The 23,732-nt window shown below is 39.0% G+C and overlaps 1 protein-coding gene across 1 annotated transcript; it reads right to left on the bottom strand.

The window, feature by feature from the left end:
- Positions 1 to 4,096: 4,096 nt before the first annotated feature.
- On the bottom strand, positions 4,097 to 4,459 carry LOC149832431 (uncharacterized). The gene has a single exon (XM_090013246.1). The coding sequence runs from the start codon at positions 4,457 to 4,459 to the stop codon at positions 4,097 to 4,099; it is 363 nt and encodes a 120-aa protein (XP_089869372.1).
- Positions 4,460 to 23,732: the final 19,273 nt, after the last annotated feature.

Raw genomic sequence — 23,732 nt, 5'->3', positions numbered from 1 at the left:
TAAGTCAGTCTATTTGGTTAATGATTATGTTCTTCTGATTACTCCTTTGGGTACGCGAAGGAACCTCGCATTCTGTGAGACATGCACTCGGCGTCTGTTATTCAATTTCTAATATGATAATTGGGGATGCTACCGACCGAGTCAAACCACCCGCAGGCAGCACGCGACTAGGAGAAACCTTTCGCAGGGGTAAAGGATTGCAATCTGTACTATTGTAGTAGCAGAGGTCCCTAAAGAGAGTAACCTCGACCTCCCTAACTCTGAGTGACTGGAGGTCAGAGGGCGCTTCGGCTCCTCAAAAGAACGGGTCGTAGTAATGACATGTCACTCAGGGTTGTACCATTCACCCTCTCCATGGGTGACTAAACTGTGAATGGGGCGCAACAGGTTTATCTTATTTAGGCTCATTCTTCAAGTCGTACCTCCTCTCGAGGTAGCTGTGCCTCGTGGTCTCTGCGAGGTACGCAAACGGAGACTTGGCCTGCCCATCCACGTGCTCAGCCTCATACAACCACAAAAGAGCACATCGCCTGTGAAGACGATACCATACCATTTTTATTTTATGCCTAGGGTGACACAATACGTAAGCACACTCTCACGAACCTGGGCCATCGCCCGAAGACTCCAACCGAGTCTCAAAACCTCAACAGGTCATCAGTGTCATTACCCTATGGTGTTTTCAATTCTTTTTAGGTGTATGTCACGTCGAGTGTGAAGCATGCCTCTGGTGCATCGTATATCCATTGATAAACAAATATGAGCCAAACAAGTAATACTCGACAAACCAAACTCAGTGACGTACGTGTCAGGATGTGCCAACGTGCATATGCGAAAACAGGAAAAACCATAAAGTTATAATTTCGCACAAGTATCGCGCTGTGAGCGACGATATGTCAACTAGTGTGTAAAGTGACACAATCACTAATTTTGAGCGGCACGATGCTCAAAATGTATATACAATAGCTATTGTATACGCGAGGGGTGTCCAGAGCCTGGAATACGTATTTTTCCAAATACGTGTATTTCAACTATCATATCGCAGCAAATCTCGCGTAGCGAACCGTTCCGCGAAGGACCTTCGCAGAAATGACACTCATGAGTGTCAAGAATGAATCATAACCTAATCCCATACTTATGGGGATAACATTAGCATTTCCAAATACGTGGTCGTACTTTGCCCGCACAAATGGGGCACGAACTAGGCTATCGGCCAGAAAGGTTCGACGAAACGAACAAACACATGCAAGCGTGTGACGCGACACCCGTCCCGAGCTCAACCACCTAACTGCCGCGATGAGATAGCGGGGTATGAGCATCTAAAGCCCGAGGCCACAACGATCTTGTTGCTTGCAAGCGACAAAATCTCGCTTAAGGCTAATCTTTGTTTATAGGTTGGCGGCACGAAGGGGCGGTTGCCACCACTGGTGAGTTTCTGCGGGAAACTCAATGGGTGTCATGACAACCCATTTGGAGCCCACTAGTGGCTCGGTGTAGGAGCCAGGGTCTAGCTCAAGGATGCCTATAGGTAGCAGGGTCACCGGTGCTTTAGCACCCGGTGCCAACCTTGGCGCCAAAGAGGACAAGCAAGGCCTGTGGGGGCCGGCTGCATGGCTGGGCCATTGGTCCCCTACCAGTCATGGTCTGCACCCCACGTGCAGATCAAGTGCAGCCGACAGCCACACTGGCCTAGCGACCAGCATCCAGCCCACCCGGGTGCACCAGCACCCGACTTGGCTAGAGCCCCAAAAAGAGGGCTCGGCTGGGCTAAACGCCCAGATGGGCTGGGTCGAACCACCCCAGTAGGGTCTGGTCCAATGGTGACCAGACCCAGCTGGGTAAAGGGAAAATCCACCCTCCTGGCCTGCGCCCTGTGGCTTGGCCTGGAGCTAGCAGGCCACGCCTGCACCCAAAAAGGGTTGCGATAGCCCCAAGGATCCGTTGTATGGGTTCAGTGAGCTGACCTGGCATGGACCCGTCATTTCAGGCCATGCTGGGCCAAACGGACTAGGTAACACACTGAGGTGTGCTAACCCCTCCTCCTCTGCCCCTGGTCGGACCCACAGAGGGGCCCAGACCAGGGGTGCACCCGAATGGGTGGTGCACCCACCACCCGAATGGGTGGTGTCAGAAATCAGGAAGCATGGGTCACCCTGCTGGGTCAAACAAGGGAGTAAGCTGGGGAGGTGGTTTGTACCCCCCTCCCTCCACCCCCCACCCTGGTTCGACCCATGCCTGGGTCAGACCAGACCAACTACTGGTCGGCGCCCCACATGTGGGTGCGCCAAAGCCACACCTGGTTTGCCAAGGTTACACAACAACAGAGGGGGGGGGGGGGGGAATGACCCCACCCAAAGCTGGTTTCCCAGATGGGTTTGGGTCTCTCCATGGCTCAGACCAGCTGGCCACCATAAGGGTCTGAAGTAGCAGCCCAGACATGTAAACCGCACCAAGGGGGTGCTCAAACGAAAGGCCCAGACTGACCCACCCTTGGTCAGTCTGAGGCCTTGCGGATAGGGTTGCAACAATCCCAAAAGGGCCATGGGGCCTCAGCGAAACCCCACAAGGGCCTGGGATGGCTGTGGAAGAGCCCAGCCCAGCAGCTCAAGGGGCGTTCAAAAAAAAATGCAGGCAACCATTCTAATGGTGCTAAAAAAATATCAATCTACCACCTTGATGAAGCTAAAATAGACAACATGAAAGGAACGGGAAAGATGCAGGGCTTCACTTGCCAAAATCATGGCCTAAAGCCATTACAAGTTTGCTTGCACCTTACGTGTGCAAACCGATCATAGGCAATGCATATCAAAAACTTAACAACACAAAAAGAAAACGTATGGGGGTTGGGTTTACTCACCTTGGAGTGGAAGGAGACGGGTTTCTTCTCAGCTGGAGGGGATGCCTCACTCCCACACACACACACACACTTGCCAAAAGGGAAGGGAAACAGTGGAGGGAAGAGAAGAGAAGAGAAGGAGAGAGGGTGTCGACCCTCTCTCTCCACCCTTTTCCCATTTAAAAAGAGGAAGGACAAGATGTAGGGTGAGGAGAGAAAGGATAGGGATGAAGGGACCTCCCTAATCCCCTCCTTAATCCATGGGATAGGTCCAAGGGGTCAAGGAGCTGACCCCCACCCACTTCCCTTGATTCAAGGCGAGTGATTGGCTTTGACTTTTCAAAGCCAAGCCTCCCTCCCTTTACTGATTTTTTTTTCCAAACTCCAATATATATATATATATTAGAATGCATTTAATGGGGGGGGGGGGGTAGGGGATACCTCCTAAGGGGCGTCCACCCTATCCCCAAATACGTGGGCTGTGCCCACCCATTTTTAAAATTCCCTATTTAAGACCTCAAGGTTTGCATTTTGCAAACTTTTCAAAATTCCTTTCAAAGGTGAGTTTTTTTGAAAAGTTACTTTTTTTTTTATTAAAATCACATGGGCTGAGGTGGGGGCCATGCCAACTACCTTTCTTAATTCCCAAAACAAACCTCCATTTAAGTTTTTTTGGAAAACCTCTTTTAGATTTTATGAAAATTTTCATTTACTTTATGAAAAACCGTAATTACTTGTCATTTAAATGGATATGTTTTAAGTAACTTAAATGTTTTATTTTCTAATTTATTTTTCATGAATTAAGACCTAAATTTTAATAATATATATTTAAATTTTTAATTCCAATGAATTTAGGCCTCGTTAAGACTCATATTTACTGATATACCCTTTTCTGCCAAATGCCATGAAATGACAAGATATTTTTCTCGTTTAAGCTCCCAATTTGGAGAGAATCTAATTAGATATAATATAAATCTAATTTACAAACATCGAGGTTCAATTCATCGTGGTTTGTCCTGAATCGCTTCGTAAAGTGAATTCACGCGATTCAAAATCTCAGAAAGCAATATACTTCAAATTTACGATCAATCCTCGCGTAGAAACACAAAATTTTCAACACTAAAGCATATATCATAAAAAAAAATTCAAAAATAAAGTAGGTCTTACATCCTTCCCTCCTAAATAGAGATTTTGTCCATGAAATCACGAACGCTAGGCCACAAAAAGATCAGGGTATTTCTCGCTCATGCTGGCCTCTAGCTCCTATGTGCATTCCTCGATACCATGGTGTTGCCGCCTTACCTTAACCAACAGAATGGTCTTGGTACACAGAACTTGATCACGATGATCAACAATCTCGACAGGTCTCTCAGCTACAGTCAAGTCCTCTCGTACTTCCACATCTTTGTATCGGATGACATGTGATGGGCCAAGAGTATACTTCCTCAACATCGACACATGAAAAATGTTATGAATCTGAACATACTGTTGTGGTAGCTCAATCTGATAGGCTGCTCCATCGATCCTCTCAAGAATCTTGAATGGCCCAACGTACCTAGGACTCAACTTTCTATTCTTTCCGAAATGAAAGACGCTCTTCATCGGTGATACTTTTACAAAAACCATGTCGTCAACCTCAAACTGAAGTTCCCGCCGCTTCTTGTCAGCGTAACTCTTTTGTTTGTCTTGAGCTGCCTTTAGATGCTCTCGGATCTTATGCACTTGCTGAGTGTAGTGCTGAAGAACAATCGGTGATTCACTGGATCGATCACTGATATCGTCCCAATATGACAGTGATCGGCAAGGTCTCCCGTACAAAGCCTCGTACGGAGCCATCCCGATACTAGCGTGATAACTGTTATTGTAGGCAAACTTGACCAAACACAAGTGTGAGTCTCATTCACCCTTTCAGTCTAGCATACAAGCTCGCAACATATCTTCTAACGTCTGAATCGTTCTTTTTGACTGATCATTAGTCTGAGCGTGAAAAGTTGTACTAAACTTCAACTTTGTCCTCAAAGCTGACTGCAACTGTCCCCACAGTCGCGATGTGAATCTGGGATCACGATCTGAAATGATAGACGTAGGTACACCATGTAACCGTACGATCTCTCGGATGTACAAGTCTGCTAAGCTCTCAAGCGGTTGACTGATTCGGATAGGTAAGAAGTGAGCAGACTTGGTGAGTCTGTCCACAATCACTCATATCGCATCATTCTTTTGTCTGGTTCATTGTAAACCTACCATGAAATCCATCGTGATGTCTTCCCATTTCCACTGAGGGATCTCAATCCTCTGCACAGAACCTCTGGGATGTTGGTGCTCGATCTTGATTTGCTGACAAGTCAAACAGCTCGATACATACGTTGCAACTTCACGCTTCATCCCGTTCCACAAATACTTTCACTGAAGATCCTTGAACATCTTAGTACCACTAGGATGAATGGTGTACTTCGACAAGTGTGCCTCATCAAGAATCTCTTTACTCAACTCAGGGTCATCAGGCACCCAAAATTGATCCTTTATACAGATACAATCGTCGTTATCAACACAAAAGACCAAGCCCTCTTCACGAGCTTGATCGACAAACTGTTGATACTGAGTGTTTCGCTTCTGTGCCTCAATAACCTTAGGCACAAACTCTGATCGAATGGCCATCCCCGACAATCTGATTGTTCCGCCTTCAACGAAGAATGGGTTCCAAACCACAAAATCTTTGATCAACTTCTGGCTTCAAACAAGACTAGCTAGAACACTACTCGATTTGCGACTAAGCGCATCTGCCACGACGTTTGCCTTACCAGGGTGGTAAGACAACGTAAACTCATAATCCTTGATAAACTTGAGCCAATGACGCTGTCTCATATTTAATTTCTTTTAAGAAAATAAATACTTGAGACTCTTGTGGTCAGAAAAGACCTCGAATGTATCTCTGTATAAATAATTTCGACAGGACTTCAGAGCAAACACTACGGCTGCTAACTCTAAGTCGTGAGTTGAATAATTTCTTTCATGAATCTTTAGTTGTCGTGAAGCATACGCAATAACCTGACCGTGCTGCATGAGCACACATCCCAATTCTGTACCTGAAGCGTCTGTGTACACCATAAAACCACCTCTACCAGAAGGTAAAGCTAATACCGGAGAGGTAGTCAGCTTCATCTTCAAGATCCGGAAACTCTCTTCACAAGAGTCAGTCCACTCAAACTTGACTCCCTTACGCAAAAGCTTCGTCAAAGGAAGTGCAATCCTTGAGAAGTCCTGAATGAAACGCCTGTAGTAACCAGCTAACCCAAGAAAACTGCGGATGTCTGTAACAAACTGAGGCTGCTTCCAGTCCAACACTGCTTCGACTTTCGTAAGATCAACTGACACCCCATCACTGGATATTACGTGACCCAAAAACATGAGTCGTCGGAGCCAAAACTTGCACTTGGAGAACTTGGCGAACAATTTGTGCTGTCAAAGTACTCTCAAAACAATACGTAGATGCTCTCGGTGTTGCTCAAGAGTCTCTTAGTAGATTAAGATATCGTCGATAAATACGATCACAAATGTATCCACGAACGGACGGAAGATACGATTCATTAAATCTATGAATGTTGTTGGTGCATTCGTGAGCCCAAATGGCATCACAACGAACTCGTACAACCTGTATCTAGTTCAAAAAGTTGTCTTTGACACATCTTCCTCTCTGATCCGGAGTTTATGATAACTCGATCTGAGGTCGATCTTCGAGAATATCTTTGCTCTCTGCAATTGATCAAAGAGATCTTTAATTCTCGACAACGAATACTTGTTCTTAATCGTCGCTTGGTTGAGCATTCTGTAGTCAATGCACAACCTCAGGGATTCGTCTTTCTTCTTCACAAACAAAACAGCTGCACCCCACGGTGATGCACTATTTTTTATAAACCCTTGCTTCATAAACTCTTCCAACGGACGCTCCAGTTCTTTAAGTTCTGCTGGAGCCATACAATACAGTGCCTTCGAGATCAGAGTCGTTCCAGGTAACAACTCGATACAAAACTCGATCTCTCACTTTGGAGGTAATTCAGGAAATTTCTCAGGAAACACGTTAGGAAACTCTCGAACTACTTCCAAATCTTTGATAGGGATTAACACTTGTTCGACTGAGGCAATACTGACCAAGAATGCAGTACCCCATTCCGTAGATACTTCTGAACCTTAAAAGATGAAATCAAGCAATTGTCTTGAATAGGTCGAGCAAGGCTGATCTCCAAAATTGGACGATCAGGAGGGTACAAAACCATCTTGCCTTTTCTACACAGAACTTGAGCATGATACTCGAACAACCAATCCATGCCTAGAATGACATCAAACTCTATCATGTCTAGCAGGATCAAGTCAGCTGGCAAGTTCTGACTTGCCACTAACACCTCGATGCTCAAAATGTACGAGGTACACAAAGACTGATCACCAGTTGATGTACAAACTTTCAACGGGTAATTAAACAATACAACAGACATAGGCAAAGGACTAGCAAATCTAGTAGCAATAAAAAAATGTGAAGCACCACAATCAAACAACTGCATGTCCAGCGACCGGAATAGTACCTTGGACCAACTCTCCTTTGGTCACTTGCTCCACAGTGGCTGCGTAGGCACGCCCTGCCACTATCTTTTGGTTACCCCTCTTCTGCTCGGAAGATTGTTACGGCGGGTAAGATTGTTGTTGCTGCTGAGGAGGTGGCTGAGGTGCTGACTGCGACGTTCTGAGTGTGTTCCGCCTCAGATCATCAGACTGCTTCTTTCAACAATCCCTGATGTAGTGGCCCATCTTGCCACAGTAGATGCATCCTTCAAGGTCACGAGGGCATGGTCGGCCAGGATGATCCATACGACACTTCAGGCATCCTGATGTCGCCACTACCTGTCTCTGCTGCTGCTGTTCGGGCTGACGATATAGTAGCTGACGGTTGTTGTTCTGACGGTTCCTCTTCGCTGGAGTGGCAGATTTCTTTCCACTATTATTTTAATGAGGTGATCGCTTCTTAGGCCAACTCCTTTGGCCTGTCTGTTGCTGATTCTCTCGGGAAGGCTGTGTCTTCTGGGATTCTATTCACTCCTGCTCCAAGAGTGTAGCCATCTCCAAGGCTTCCTCAAAAGTCGAAGAAGCACAAGTAAATACCCTCATGCGCAATGCTAGTTTCAATCCGCGAGCGAACTTCATCGCTCATTCCTTCTTCGTCACCTACATGTGTGGACAAAAGCACTCAAGGCTTCTGAACTTCACGATGTAGTCTATCAGGGTAGAGTTCCTCTGCTGATGGTCGAGGAACTCCTATATCTTTCGACTGCGCTCATGGGTCGGGAAGTAGGTTGCATAGAAAACCTCTACGAATGGCTCTCACATAACTGCTCTGCCTGAGAACTTGACATCTAAGGTGGTTGCCCACCACCTTTCGACATTTTTCCGAAGCCGATATATGCCAAAGTCTACCTTCCGGACATCACTGACTTGCAACACATGAAAGATCTGCTTGATCTCCCGTATCCAGTCCTCGACTGCCTCAGGTGTAGACTTTCCATCGAACGACGGAGGGTTCATACCCATGAACTGCTTTTAGGGCACTGTCATCGTAGCTAACACTGGTGAAGGTGTAGGAACCAAAGTCTCTCGTCCCTAAGAGGCTTGCAGGTTCTCACCCATGGCATGCATGGCCTCAGCCTGCTGGTGTGAACACCCCAAATTTTTCAAAATTTTGAAAATATTCCCTTTTTTCCTCTGACCCTTTTTTCTCAAATTTTACTGAAATTAAATTCATTCGATTTTGGATCCGGATCCAATATCATAACCCAAATCTGAGCTTTGCCATCCAATCTTTAAACCAAATTCTCAAAATTACCAAAGTAACTTTTTGAAAGGCTCAGACAGTTGGTCCGGTATCCGTTTGGATCCACTGCCCTGTATTTCTAGATTCAAGGTTTTAAAAATCAAATATTTTCTCAAAATCCCGGATTTAAACTTGTATTCTGAAGAAAATTTCAAAAATTAAACCCCGATTTCTCAGAAAACCTTTCTTTTTGTAAATATTTCTCAAAAATTACAAAAAGGTTTTTAAAAATGGAAAATGCAAAGAAAAAGGAAAATATATATATATAATAGAAAAGAAAAAAAAAACGGTTTTTGAAAAAGCTCCTTTTGAAAATATCCTTTTTAAAAGAAGAAGAAAAAAAAACCCTTTTTAGAAAATCCTATAAAGGAGCCCCTTTTGAAAAAAATTTGAAAACCTGAAGGGCCCCATTGTAACTTTTTTTAGGGTTTCTCTTTGAGAACCCTTTGAAGAGGTCGGATGGCCAGGATAGCGCCTCTCTCCCTCTCTCTCTCTCCTCCATCCGTCTGCAACGGAAGTCCCTTCTGGACTCCTCTTCATCCTCTTTAAAAATCGGCAAAGAAGGAAACCTGAAACCAACTGTCTTCACCTTCCCATTTCCTTCTACTCGATCCGTTTTCCACCCCTCCATATGCATTTTCCTCTTTCATGCATTCATCTCTTTTCCCTTCTCTCAATACCTTCCCCTTTCGTGCCTCCTCTGCAAGCGACTGCTATTGACCCCTCTCCACGGTGCCTTCTCTACCGGTAAGTGACCACATCTCTCTATTTGTTCTTTTCTTTTTCGGAAAGCCTTTCTTTCCCTTCGTTTTCAGCATCCATTTGTTCTAATTTTCATTTTTCTTCATTTCTTCTCTTTTATCACAAAGCAAAATGGTGGAATCGACCAGCAATGTATACAGGATTGATCCACTCTGTGCAAAATTAACAGGAAAGACACCATTCCAACACATTTCTCCTCTTTTGTATTTTACTATGGTATAGTTGACTCCATTTCCTATCTTCTTCTATTACTTCAGTCCTTTTGTTCGTATCAGACTCCGTTTTTTGGTAGGTATGTTGATTTGATTTTCTGATTATACTTTTGATTTCTGATCCCCATTGCATATTTTGCATAAATTCATTACATTAAGAAGGGTAGACCTCATATGATTATCTTGTATTTTGTGAATCAGTGATGTCTTGCTATGGCATCACTGATTCGTCCATCTATGTCCCATCTTATTTTTATTTTTATTTTTTTTTCTCTCAAATTTTTGTTTCCATCTGAATCGGAGGTTAATTTCGATGATTAGGTTGGTTGTAATTTCCTTTTTGCATCAGTTTTCTTGCCCTATGACCAGTTATGTTTTGAGAATATATTTGTTCATTTGCATCCTGCTCTGATCCAGCGCCATGGCCGCAAATTAGAATCGATCTGGTCCTTTTGTGGGATTTCGGTAATTCTCTTCGACGAATCCCTCTGTCAGTGATTCCTGTTAACGAATCACTATTGTTGTTGTTCCCTGAAAGGGGTTAAGATATAATCTTCTACAAACCTGGCATTCACGAATCCAGCAAAGCAGTATCTACTATTTCCGCAATTCAGAAAACAAGAATCGCCTCTTTCTCTGGAGTCTTGCTTGTTCCCTTCAAAGGTCTTTAGAACTACCATTGTGCACTTCAAACTGCGAATTGTTGAAGGCTATCAGATATCCTTCTTCGTCGGTTTTGTTACAAAAAAAGAAGGAAAATTGCTTGCTGAGAGAGAACGATGCACAAGATAACTTGATAAAGCAAACAACAGACGTGAAATTGGGTAGTCAAGCAGTCGATTCAATGAATAGAATGCATCTGCAGAAAGCCCAGGCATAATTGCCTATGAGGAAAATGTTGGAATAGTAACCTGCAGAAGGGTCTCTCTCGTAACTGGACACCCTATGCCTTTCTGTTGACCTTCATCACCACCCCCTTTCTGCGCCATCCTTAGGCTCCAGCACTAAGACCGGTATGTTACTTGCTTTTTTCCTGCAGCTTGAATCTCACTTTTTTTTTATTCTAGACATTGCTTATACTCTTCTTGATTAATTGTTGTATTGTATTAACCCAAATTCATTATGGCATTTACATTAGTTGCTTTGTAGTTGGTTAAGCCTAGCAGTTAATTTGGTCTTCATTGAATATTTTCTTGCATTCACAGGGTTAGATTCCTTTATATGTTATGTCAGTTGACGTTAATTTCTTTCATACAGGTGAGATAGTATGTGACATTAAGCTTGTTTTCTTATTCATACTAGTTATTCATGTTAGATATTTTAGTCTGATCACACTAGCATGCCTTTCATGTACCTCTTTGTATCTAGTACTATCTACACCATTCTTATGCACATTACTTGCACTTACTTGTAAGCCTTACAGAAGGGAAATATTAGAAATCCTCGAATTTAAAGATTTGGTGGTCTCACTCGGAATGACAGTATAGGATGGATGTTCTTTCCTTTAGTTTCCGAATTGGAATTCATGGTCAGGTGGCAATGAAATCATAAGATCTGCTTATGTTAATTTAACAGCTAGTTGGTCATGCTCCCTGTATTGGAATTGATATAAGCTATGATGTGTTTTCTGTGATTTTTATCTGTTATATATATATATATATATATATATATATATATATATATATATATATATATATATATATATATATATATATATATGCGCATATTATTGTTGCACCTGCATTTTTTTTTCTTTTTTTTTTCAAATGCTGTATCCTTCATCCACAGCAACCCTTATATCCGTAACCCCCATAGTATACCATCAGCCTACTATTTTGCCTTCAGCCATTAAATGTTACACTTTTTATCCCTGTTACTGCTTTAATTCTCTCACATGCACATAATAGCCTTCGATGAAGGTGAAGGCAAAATCAGGAATTCCATTGGCTTAAGCAGTCCTCTGGTTCACGGTTCATTGGAGACTATGTCTGTGAAGATGGAGGCTTGCATGTGGCAACTGTAGCAGCAATAACAAGCTTACTTTTTTTTTTTTTGTCTTCCTTTCCCCTGCGCACAACCTCACTGTTACAACTTCATCCTTCAATTCCGCCTCCACCAGCACAATACCTGCCCTGCATTCAATAACAGCCACCCATTCACCACTACTTCACCAACACAATCAGCACATTACTGCTGTAACACCTCTTCTTCACTTCCTGTATTCATTGCAGTCACCATCTGTTGAAACCTTCTACAGCCTTTCACTATGCTCCCTGTTCCATGCATTACCTGCACCTCAAGCTATAATCCACCCTTCATGACACTATCACCCGTATATCTTAAAACCCCCTTTCATGTAGTATAGGCCCCATGTAAACACAACGGCATCAATAGCTTCACCAGTCATAAACAACACATTGTCCAGCTCCACTTGCACCCCACAGTGATTGGTTTCCCACGGGTCAGTTTTGAGTGTTCTGTACATTTACACATCATCTATAATATGTGGTCAATCCCCTTTACATGATTTACATCCCTTACCTAAAACTCCCTTTGCCATACCATATATATTTCATAGAAATTTTTTGTTAGTGGTTGTAGCTCTTTCTCATTTTTTTTTATGTTTTTTTATTTTTATTTTTCAATGTCCATCTTCACTATCCATTTTTCATATACCAGTGCTTGCTGTAAGCCTTGTCTAATATAGGAGAATTAGCATCATAATTTGGGTTGTGAGTTGCCCAACTAGAAATCATCAATTTTCTGATTGATGGTTCATCTGGATTAAATGTAAATGGTATCCTCATGTGTCTGTAGGTTAATGTGCATATTTCATGTATTTGTTGCACTTTAACTTTTAGTTTGCTTGTTCCTGACAGATGAAAGCATCCCATAGAAAGTAAATTTTTGCAACTCACATTGTTCCACATCACAACTCTACTTAAGCCCCACGGTGACTAAAACTTTCCTGTAAATTCAACTATCCATCTGGTTGTATATCATGAGGTTTACCTTTGAATTTCTTTACTCCCCCTGCATCCTGTTATGTATAGCATTTGTAACATATTGCATCCTCATTTAAGTTATTGCAACCTTGCATTCATTTCATTTTTTGTAGCATCCTCATGGTAGATAGAACTTACATTGTGGTCTTGATATGATGATATAAATAGTGTAGGATGCTAAATGACAGCAGTGTGAATTAATATGTGTGTTTAGCAACATAAGGTTAGCTGTGTGTGAGTGCTTATAGTCAATATCATTTTATCATAGTGTGTAAGGCAATGCATCATAATTGTTATTTCACATTTAAATTTCATGTTCAAAGTCTTACTGTTGGTTACATTTGTGTCTTTGCTTATCATCCAATAATGGTTCTCAATGCCCTACTACTCTCATTGATTGCTAGTTTGTACAATAAGTATTTATTGTTTCTTAATATTTTCTTATTCATAAGTAGTGATTCATATGTATATCCTACAATGGGCTAGATGTAGATAGTTGTATTTGTATATTGACATAATATCTCTCATTTGCCTTATGCTAACTTGGAATCTTGCAGGAATTAGTTGAAAAAATTATCTTTTTTCCTATTTCAAGAATTTGAAACTAAAATTTTATAATAGTCAGATACCAATGAGAATATTTACATTACTCGCACTAGATTAGAATGAATGAGCATTGTAAATATCATAAATCGCTTGTTCTTATATCATTTTTTCTTTTACTTCAAAAAAAAATCACGAATCGAAACACGAATGGCACGTGCACCATTCTAATGAGGGGTAATTAATCCTAAACAAATGACTCACATTGATGGCCATAGTCAAAATGTGGGCAATGTTTAGGATTTTCATCTTTTATGGAACAACACTGGATCCCTTTTCAAAATTCATCATATTTTCAAATATTTTCTTCCTTTATCAGGGTTTAACTTAAAATTAATTCAAAATATATATCAATGGTCATAGTCATGATATATTGAGAATTAATTTCATTTTAAACTCTATAAAGGCACCAAAATGTGTTTTATTCTTCACTTGAATTTAAATATGATTCTTATATAATACATTTTATGACCATAGTCAAAAATGTATTATATCTTCAATCTTATTTTAATTCATTTAAAGAATGAAATATCCTTTTTCAAAATCTAATTTCAAATTCTTTAATTTATTTCATCATTTAGGATAGACTTATATCATATTTTCAAAACATTCTTTTCCAAAATCAAGTGATTTTGAGATATATTCTTCAAATGTCTTCTTCACCTCTCAAATCAATCTTCAATTCTCATTTATAAATTCAAAATCTTTTTTCTATTCTCAAATTCTATCTTATTTCGAAAATTCAAAAAAAAAATTTAATTTCAAAGTCCAAATTGACTTTAAAATTTTAGATCCATTTTATATTCAAAAATTCAAATTCAAAGTCCCATTTGATTTTGAAAATTCAAACTCATTTCTATATTCCAAATTCAATTTCCAATTCAAAATCAAAATTCAAAGCTTAATTCAACTTTGAAATTTTCAGATTCATCTCCTTATTTCAAAATTCAAGTTTGAAAATCAAGTTTCATTCTCTATCCTTCCTTTTAAATTTCAAAAGTCGATTTAGGATCTCTCAGATCCAATTTCAGGTTTGATCTAGATTTCCAAAATCCAATTCTATCTTCCAATTCCATTTGGACTTCTCAAAACCAAATCTAAGTTCCATCTGGATCTTCAAAATCCAATTCTATCTTCACATTTCATTTGGATTTCTCAAATCCAATTCCAAGTTCCATCTGGATTTCCAAAATCCAATCCTATTTTCAAAATTCATTTGGATTCCTCAAATCCAATTCCAAACTTTCTAAATTTCACCCTTCAGATTCTAGATTCAATTCCATCTTGGATTCAGGATTTCAGATTCAATTCCATCTCATATCCCTGATTTCAAACCCAAATTCTATATAGGAGCTTAGATTTCAAATCCATTTTCAAGTCTCATTTCCAATGTCAATTTTGAACCTATTTCTCATATCTAAAAATTCAAAATTCAATTCCTGTTTTAGGTCTTGAACTCAAAATTTTCTTTTTCAAAATTGATCCCAAAAAAAACTCAGAGTCCATTATGACTTTGAAAATTCATTCTTATTTCAAAATTCCAAATCCTAAATTCTTTTTTTTCTTAATCTAAAGGCTTATCTTTCTAAACTCTGATTATTCCAAGACTTGGAATTTCAAGTCTCTCCTCCCAGATCTATTTCAAACTCTAAAACCAATGTCAAGCCTTTGAATCATTTCTTCGCTTCATTATTGAATTCATTTCAAAATCACTTGGAAAATCTCAAAATTCCAAGCTACTTTCTCAAAAGCATACATCTTTGCAGTTACATTTACACAAGCATGATTCTTTGTGCATCCCTAAACTTAGAATAAATTCTTAGACAATATTAAGGCAAAGCAAAAAGGCATAAAATTCGATCCTTGGTTCGATTACCTCTGGTAAAGGCGCTAGGAACGGTCGAACCTCGTACCAACGAGCGAGCCCCGTCTCCCAATTTTCTCGCAAATATTTCAAAAACGGAGGCGAGTAATCTTTCAAAATCTCTTTCAAAATTAAGGTCAAGTGAGACCTTCGCAAAAGAGTTCATCTCTCTCTTCTTTCTTTTCTCTTCTCTTTTCTTTTCTCTTCTCTCTTCTTTTCTGTCTTTTATTTTTCCCTTTAAAATGGGAAAATAGAGGTTGAAAAGGAAAAGAGAAAGGAAGAGAAAGAAATACCAAGAGAGGAAAAAATTTGCGATAATCACAGATTTGGCGAGCGTGATGGGACTCGTCTCCGTCCAGTCGAATTTTTGCCTTTTGCTTTGTTTTGATATTATCTAAGTCTTTATTCTAACAAATATCAGCTTCATTTTCATGCAAATCTTAGGAGCCTAGACTCTGTCCTAAGCTGACATCATTGCATATAGGATCTAAGTATGGTTTGGTAGGACCATATTAAGGAGATTATTCCATGTTCACATTAGACTTAGGTCCGAAATACAACTCTCCTTAATTCTAGGGATTGAATGCAAAACAATGTATGCAAGTATATGCTTCTCTTCATTTTAAAATCTATCTCTTTTAGGAGTTGCATTAGAGCTTTCTGGTTTTATCTGCATGCTGAACATGTTTTCAAAAACATCCCTACCTATATAGTCCCGGTCTTCACATTGTTGGGTTGTCTCACTGAACCATAGTTTGGGAGAGAGCCTCACAACTGGACCACTTACTTGGGTTCGCGCCCCCCTACCACGTACCTAAGGGCCATAGTCCGAGGTATATCAGTAGGTGCTCAAGGATGTTAGGAAGTCATTACCTTAGAACCAGAGAAATATTTCTATGCCACGTACTTCGAGCTTCGACTTGAGTATATCGGCGTATCTTGATTGGAATCAGATGATCTAAACCTTAGAGTTTGGATTAAGGTCCTATCAGCCATTTCAAATATTGCATTTAGAGTCAGCTTTAGGGAGTGTTGTTTGTGCATCCTTGTTTGTACATCTGTGATTGTGTGATATTTTATATATTTTCCAAAACCCTGGGTGTATATTATTCAAAATGTCCTCTTTGATTTTAAAACCCAGGTGTATTTTCCTTTTTCTTCTTCTGATTTCTTCAAATTCTTCTGATTCTGCCTGCAAATTCTTTAAATTTTAAATCTTTACCATTTACTTTTAAATTTATTTTCCCTCCTATTTTTTTAATGTATATTCTGATTCTATCTTCTTAATTATCTTTTCATAAATAAAATCTCTTTCCGTCAAGAGATATCCTTTTTAAAAATAGCATTTTCCTTCGTATTTTAGTTGATTACTCTCCCTCATGGAGTAACAACGCAATTGTCATAGATTCTGTGATGACTCAATCCCTGGTAATGGGCTATCATTTTGTCGACCTAATTTCTTCTTTTGACAAAATTTCTTTCAAAATTCTTTATTCTAAATATCTCATTTTTAAAGATCTCCTATTTTTCTCAAAATAACATTCTTCAAATATTATTCTTCCTTCCCAGTTATACTGGGGCATTTTTTTTATATAGATATATAAATTCATATTTCAAAAATTTGTTTGCAGGCAGGATCAAACAAACTCTTTTTCTCAACTTTTATCAATTTTTCGTTTATCAATCTTTATCAGTCTTATCAGTTTTCTTCATTTTTATCAATTTTATTGATTTTTCATTCATTTTTTAATTCTTCTTGTCAATTCTTATTTCAAAAATTCCCTTTCAAGTTAAGGGATAAACCTGATGCCTCTTTTCCATGAGGTATTTTTTTCCTTCTTTTCTTTCCCTTTCAGGTTAAGGGATAAACTTGATGCCTCTTTCCCATGAGGTAATTCTTTTTCCCTCTCAGGCTAAGGGATAAACCTAAACCTCGTCCTACGAGGTCCTTCTTCCTTCAGGATAAGGGATAATCCTGAAGTCTTTCATCGTCTTTCAAGTATCCTCAGTTTTTTCACCAAATTCCTACCAAATAATACCAGATCTTTTGTCAATCTTTGTCAATTCTTTATTATTTCTTATTCTTTATTAATTTTACCAAAATTTTTATTGATTCTTTATCCCTTTTATCAAATTCTTTTGATTCTTTATTAACCTTTTATCAATTTCGTCAAAATTATCTATCCTATTTCTTCCCCCTTTATGTTAAGGGATAAACCTGAAATCTTGTCCTATGAGGTCCTTTTTTCAGGATAAGGGATAGTCCTGAATGTCTTTCTTAATTTTCTAAAGCTTCATTAATCTCTGCCAAATCTTTATCAAAATTTTATTCTTTATCCAATTTTGTCAATTTTATTTCTTTATCAAATTTTGTCGATTCTTTCGATTCTTTATCAAGCCTTTTAATCAATTTTTGCCAAACTTTATTCCTTTCCCATTCAGAATAAGGGATAATCCCGAGACCCCTCATAGGAGTGATGATGCTACCTGTGAGAATTCTTTTACAAGACAATTTGTCATCAATTTCCTTGATTTTCTCTTCATTTTTTCAAAATCTTTCATCAATTTCTATCTCTGATCATCAGTCCTTCTTAAATTTTGTTCCTTTCCCCATTCATGATAAGGGGTTAATCTTGAAAATCAGACCACGTACAATTAACTATGATGGTCTTCTTCATTTCAAATCAAATAATTCAGTCCTCGAACTGGTCATTCTCAATCCTAAATTTGGTCCTCGCACTAGCAAATTTTCAAAATTCAATCTTTCGATTAAAACTTTTTGTCAAAAACCCGAGTTCTGACTCAGGCTTCCTTTTTGGATCCAATGCTCATGTTGGAACCAATCGTTCCTTCAAAAATTCGAGTTTTCAAACTCGGGTCTCTCTTTTATCCTTTATCTTGAAGATCCGAGTTCCCACTCGGGCTTTTCCCTTTATTCTTTCGTTTGAAGTTCTAAGTTCCAACTAGGACTTCCTTTTGGATCCAATGCTCACATCAGAACCAATCGTTGCGTCGAAATTTTGAATTTTTCAACTCAAATTTCTCTTTTATCTTTTGTTTTGAAGATCAGAGTTCCCACTTGGGCTTTTCCCTTTATTCTTTCATTTGAAGTTTCGAGTTTCGACTCGGACTTTCTTTTGGATCCAATGCTCACATTGAAACCAATCGTTGTGTCGAAATTTCAAAATTTTCAAACTCAAACTTCTCCTTTATCTTTGAAGATCCGAGTTCCGACTTTGGATTCTCTTCTTTTCCAAAAAACCCAACTGCCAGGTGGGACCTTCTTACAAAATCCAACTTCCCGGCTAATTCGTTCCAAATTTCAAGTTTTAGGTTTATTCCTCCTTCTTTCCCTCTTCAGGTTAAGGGATAAACCTTATGCCTCCTACTAACGAGGTATTTCTTTCCTTCCTTCCCCGTTCAGGATAAGAGGATAAATCCTGAAAGCAGACCACATACAGTTAAAACTATGATGGTCCATTAATTTTCACCATGGATCTTTGATTTCTAAATTCATTTTTAAAATCGAGCTCATCTTTAAAACCCGTTCCTCACACTGATTATTTCTCAAACTTTTCAATCATATATTGACCTCATCTGGAAAATCCAATCCTCGCACCGGTAACTTTCTAAATTCAGTCTTCTGATCAAAGTCTTCCCTTCTACAAAATTCAAGTTATGTCTTAAATTTCCCAAAATTTGATATATTCCAAAAGATCCAACACTCGTTGGTCATGTATTTCCAAAGGATCCAGCAACTTGCTGGTCATGTATTGTCAAAAGGATCCAGCAACTCGTTGGTCATGTATTTTTAAAAGATCCAGCAACTCGCTGGTCATGTATTTCAAAAGGATCCAGCAAACTCGCTGGTCATGTATTTCCAAAAGATCCAACACTCGTTGGTCATGTATTTCAAAAGGATCCAGCAACTCGCTGGTCATGTATTTCCAAAAGATCCAGCAACTTGCTGGTCATGTATTTCCAAAAGATCCAGCAACTCGCTGGTCATGTATTTCCAAAAGATCCAACACTCGTTGGTCATGTATTTCCAAAAGATCCAACACTCGTTGGTCATGTATTTCCAAAAAGATCCAACACTCGTTGGTCATGTATTTCCAAAAAGATCCAACACTCGTTGGTCATGTATTTCCAAAAGGATCCAGCAACTCGTTGGTCATGTATTTCCAAAAGATCCAGTAGCTCGTTGGTCATGTATTTCAAAAAGATCCAGCTTTTGCTGGTCATGTATTTCAAAGGATCCAACTTTTGCTGGTCATGTATTTCAAAGGATCCAGCTTTTGCTGGTCATGTATTTCAAAGAGGATCCAGCTTTTTGTTGGTCATGTATTTCAAAGGATCCAGCTTTTATTGGTCATGTATTTCAAAGGATCCAGCTTTTGCTGGTCATGTATTTCAAAGGATCCAGCTTTTGCTGGTCATGTATCTCAAAGGATCCAACTTTTGCTGGTGATGTATTTCAAAGGATCCAGCTTTTGTTGGTCATGTATTTCAAAGGATCCAGCTTGTGCTAGTCGTGTCTTTCAAAGGATCCAGCTTTTGCTGGTCATGTATTTCAAAAGATCCAACACTCATTGGTCATGTATTCCAAAAGATCCAGCTCCCGCTGGTCATGTATTCCAAAAGATCAAACCCTTAGGGTGCAATTTCTCAATTCTATCATAACTGGTCGGGATTTCAAAATCCAGCTTTTCATAACTGGTCGGGATTTTCAAATCCAGTTTTTTTTTTATAACTGGTCGGGATTTTAAAATCCAGTTTTTTTATAACTGGTCGGGATTTTCAAATCTAGTTTCTCATAAGTGGTCAGGATTTTCAAAATCCAGTTTCTCATAACTGGTCGGGATTTAAAATCCAGTATTTTCACTTGTCAGAATTTTCAAAATCCAGTTTCTCATAACTGGTCGGGATTTAAAATCCAGTGTATTCACTGGTCAGGATTTTCAAGATCCAGTTTCTCATAACTGGTCGGGATTTAAAATCCAGTGTTTTCACTGGTCGGGATTTTCAAAATCCAGTTTCTTATAACTGGTCGGGATTTAAAATCTAGTGTTTTCACTGGTCGGGATTTAAAATCCAGTGTTTTCATTGGTCGGGATTTAAAATCTAGTATTTTCACTGGTCGGGATTTAAAATCCAGTGTTTTCACTGGTCGGGATTTTCAAAATCCAGTTTTTCATAACTGGTCGGGATTTAAAATTCAGTATTTTCACTGGTCGGGATTTTCAAAATCCAGTTTCTCATAACTGATCGGGATTTAAAATCCAGTGTTTTCACTGGTCGGGATTTTCAAAATCTAGTTTCTCATAACTGGTCAGGATTTAAAATCCAGTGTTTTCACTGGTCGGGATTTTCAAAATCTAGTTTTTCATAACTGGTAGGGATTTAAAATCCAGTGTTTTCACTGCTCGGGATTTTCAAAATCTAGTTTTTTATAACTAGTTGGGATTTAAAATCCAGTGTTTTCATTGGTCGGGATTTTCAAAATCTAGTTTTTCATAACTGGTCGGGATTTAAAATCCAGTGTTTTCACTGGTCGGGATTTTCAAAATCCAGTTTTTCATAACTGGTCTGGATTTAAAATCCAATGTTTTCACTGGTCGGGATTTTCGAAATCCAGTTTTTCATAACTGGTCGGGATTTAAAATCCAGTGTTTTCACTGGTCAGGATTTTCAAAATCCAGTTTCTCATAACTGGTCGGGATTTAAAATCCAGTGTTTTCACTGGTCAGGATTTTCAAAATCCAGTCTCTCATAACTTGTCGGGATTTAGAATCCAGTGTTTTCATTGGTCGGGATTTTCAAAATCCAGTTTTTCATAACTGGTCGAGATTTAAAATCCAGTGTTTTCACTGGTCGGGATTTCAAATCCAGTTTTTCATAACTGGTCGGGATTTTCAAAATCTAGTTTATCATGACTGGTCGGGATTTCCAAAACCTAATGTTTTTTTCATCAGTCGAATTTTCCAAAGTCTGATTCTTACACCATTCCTTCAAATTTCAACTAAAGGTCTCATCAAAATTTATATTGAGTGATTATTTCACAAAAGGATTCTAGAACATTATGCCAATTTGCTAAAAACATTTGTTGATTAAAAAAAAACTGACTACACAAAAGAATAATCTCATATTACTTCTAGTATTCTTTCCAAAAAGGTGAAACTCTTTACCAAAAAGGGATAAAATTCAAAACTTTTTCATGTTGTTCAACCAAAAGGATGAAAGAAATATCTTTGAAATGATTAGTGAAAGAAATATTCAATGATGTTGAAAAACGAGAAGCGAATTTATATTGATCATGGCTATGGCGCATGTTTAAAGACGGCTATCTGGCAATCAGGCAGTGGAAATATCTTGAGCTATAAAAAGAATTCACTCAATCCATGTCTTTACATTTATTTAAAGTTGCAATCAATTATCTGCAAAAGGGATCTCTCAACTGTCGTCAAGATAAAAATGAATATGCAAGCTAGACCCCCGGGGCCAAAGAAGATTTGGATCATCTCCGAGATAAAGGAGTTTGTGAAGGATCCTTCCAGAGAAAGCTCAGATCACCATCGAGATGAAGGCGAGTGTGATGAACCTACCGACAAACCCTAAAAGATATTTGATTTCTACTATCATTTAAAGACCTTTTGAGCCAATACCATCAATATAATTTCTGAGACAAAAGAAGGATCAGAAGATCTCCAAGATGAAGGAGTTTGTGACGTACCCTTTCCCGAAAAAGAGAGAAAAGTCAGAACACATCCAAATGAATGATGATATAAAAACCCGAGAAAGTTCAATGACTCAAAAAGAGTGCAAAAGGATCATCATGAGAAAACACCCAGATATCAAATTGCCAAAATTGCCATAAGTCATCTCTTCTCATGCAAAAATCTTTTTTCAATATCTTTTCATTACTTGCTTTTATGAAATTAAGAATATCTCTTCTCTTCTCATATCAGAGAAATGAATAGCTTCCTTGAAGAAAATCATCAGCGCTAAAATTTTGAATTTGACTCTTAAAACCGAGGAGTTAACCTCGATGGAGGAAATACTCTAGGTAAAAGAGGAAATATCTTTTGCACATACGTGCACGTTTTCAAGCATTTGAGTCAACTACAATTTTATCTTATTGGCCAAATTTTCTAGCTATTCCAAGAATGAAATAAATATTCAATATCCATTTTGATTCAACCTAGCGTTGTTTATATCTTCTAGAAGAGTTGCCTCATTCAAGAGAGGTGTCTCTTCCCGTCCCATCATGGTTTTCTCATTCAAGAAACCTGAATTTTTTGCGAGAGGTCATCAATTTCAAAAGCTATTTCAGTCTCAGCGATGAGACGCCCAAAATCATCCCTTTTTCCAAGCTTTAGGGAATCCCATTTTCCTACTTTCGCAAACCCCTTTCGGATTTGTTCTTCCAAACTTTGAAGGTCTCATCATGGTTTCTTCGTTCGAGGATTCCATTTGGTCATCCTCTTCAGGTTAAGGGTTAAGCCTGAACCTCGTGCCACGAGGTATTTTCCTTTTTTAGGTTTGGGTTAAACCTGAGTCTCGTTACGACGAGGTTCCTCATTTTGACGAGGTATTTTCTTTCAGTCCCATCATGGTTCTTCCCATCGTGGAATCCATGTTTTGTATATCCATCCAAGAAAGGATTCTACTTGAGCTTCATCTCACAAGGCATTTTTCCAAAAATGTCCCATCAAGGTTATCATGTATTCCTTTCCTCATTCAATTCATCTTGATATATCTTCGTCCCATCCAGGTTAAGTGCTAAACCCGAATCATTCCAAAAAAAACATATCTTGTCTCACCCACGAGACTTGATCGAAATTCTTATTTTCACCATTTTGGGATTTTCATCCAAAAGTCCCATCACGATTTCCTCATTTTTGCTATTTGATTATGCCATTTTCGAGGATTTCGTCACTCTCAAAACCATTCAGGATAAGATATTAAACCTGCAAAAGTCATATCTTCAAAATAAAATTTTCCACACCAAGTTCAGATCTGCTGACTGGGGCATTTTCAAAATTTGGAGTGTTATCTTTGCCACTAAGCTCGACTTTCAACCGGCTTAGTAGCAAAGAGGGGCATCTGTGAACACCCCAAATTTTTCAAAATTTTATAAATATTCTTTTTTCGCCCCTGACTCCATTTTTTGGGTAATTGGGTCAGTTTTAAATCTAAATTTAAAGTGACACAATCACTAATTTTTAGCGTCATGAGGCTCAAAATGCATATACAATAGCTATTGTATACGCGAGGGGTGTCTAGAGCCTGAAATACAGATTTTTCCAAATACGTGTATTTCAACTATCGTAACGCGGTAAATCTCGCGTAGCGAAGCCTTCCGCGAAGGACCTTCGCGGAAATGACACTCAAGAGTTTCAAGAATGAATCATAACCTAATCTCATACTTATGGGGATAACATTAGCATTTCTCAATACGTGGTCGTACTTTGCCTGTGCAAATGGGGCACAAACTAGGCTATCGGCCAGAAAAGTCCGACAAAATGAACAAACACATGCAAGTGTGTGGCGTGACACCCGTCGCGAGCTCAACGACCTCGTTGCTTGCAAGCGA

Source organism: Nuphar pumila, chromosome 7 (assembly GCF_984573655.1).
Source record: "Nuphar pumila chromosome 7, dmNupPumi1.hap1.1, whole genome shotgun sequence".
NCBI lineage: Eukaryota > Viridiplantae > Streptophyta > Magnoliopsida > Nymphaeales > Nymphaeaceae > Nuphar > Nuphar pumila.
The sequence above is the reverse complement of the archived record's forward strand: the minus strand, read 5'-3'. Positions and strand labels throughout refer to the sequence as shown.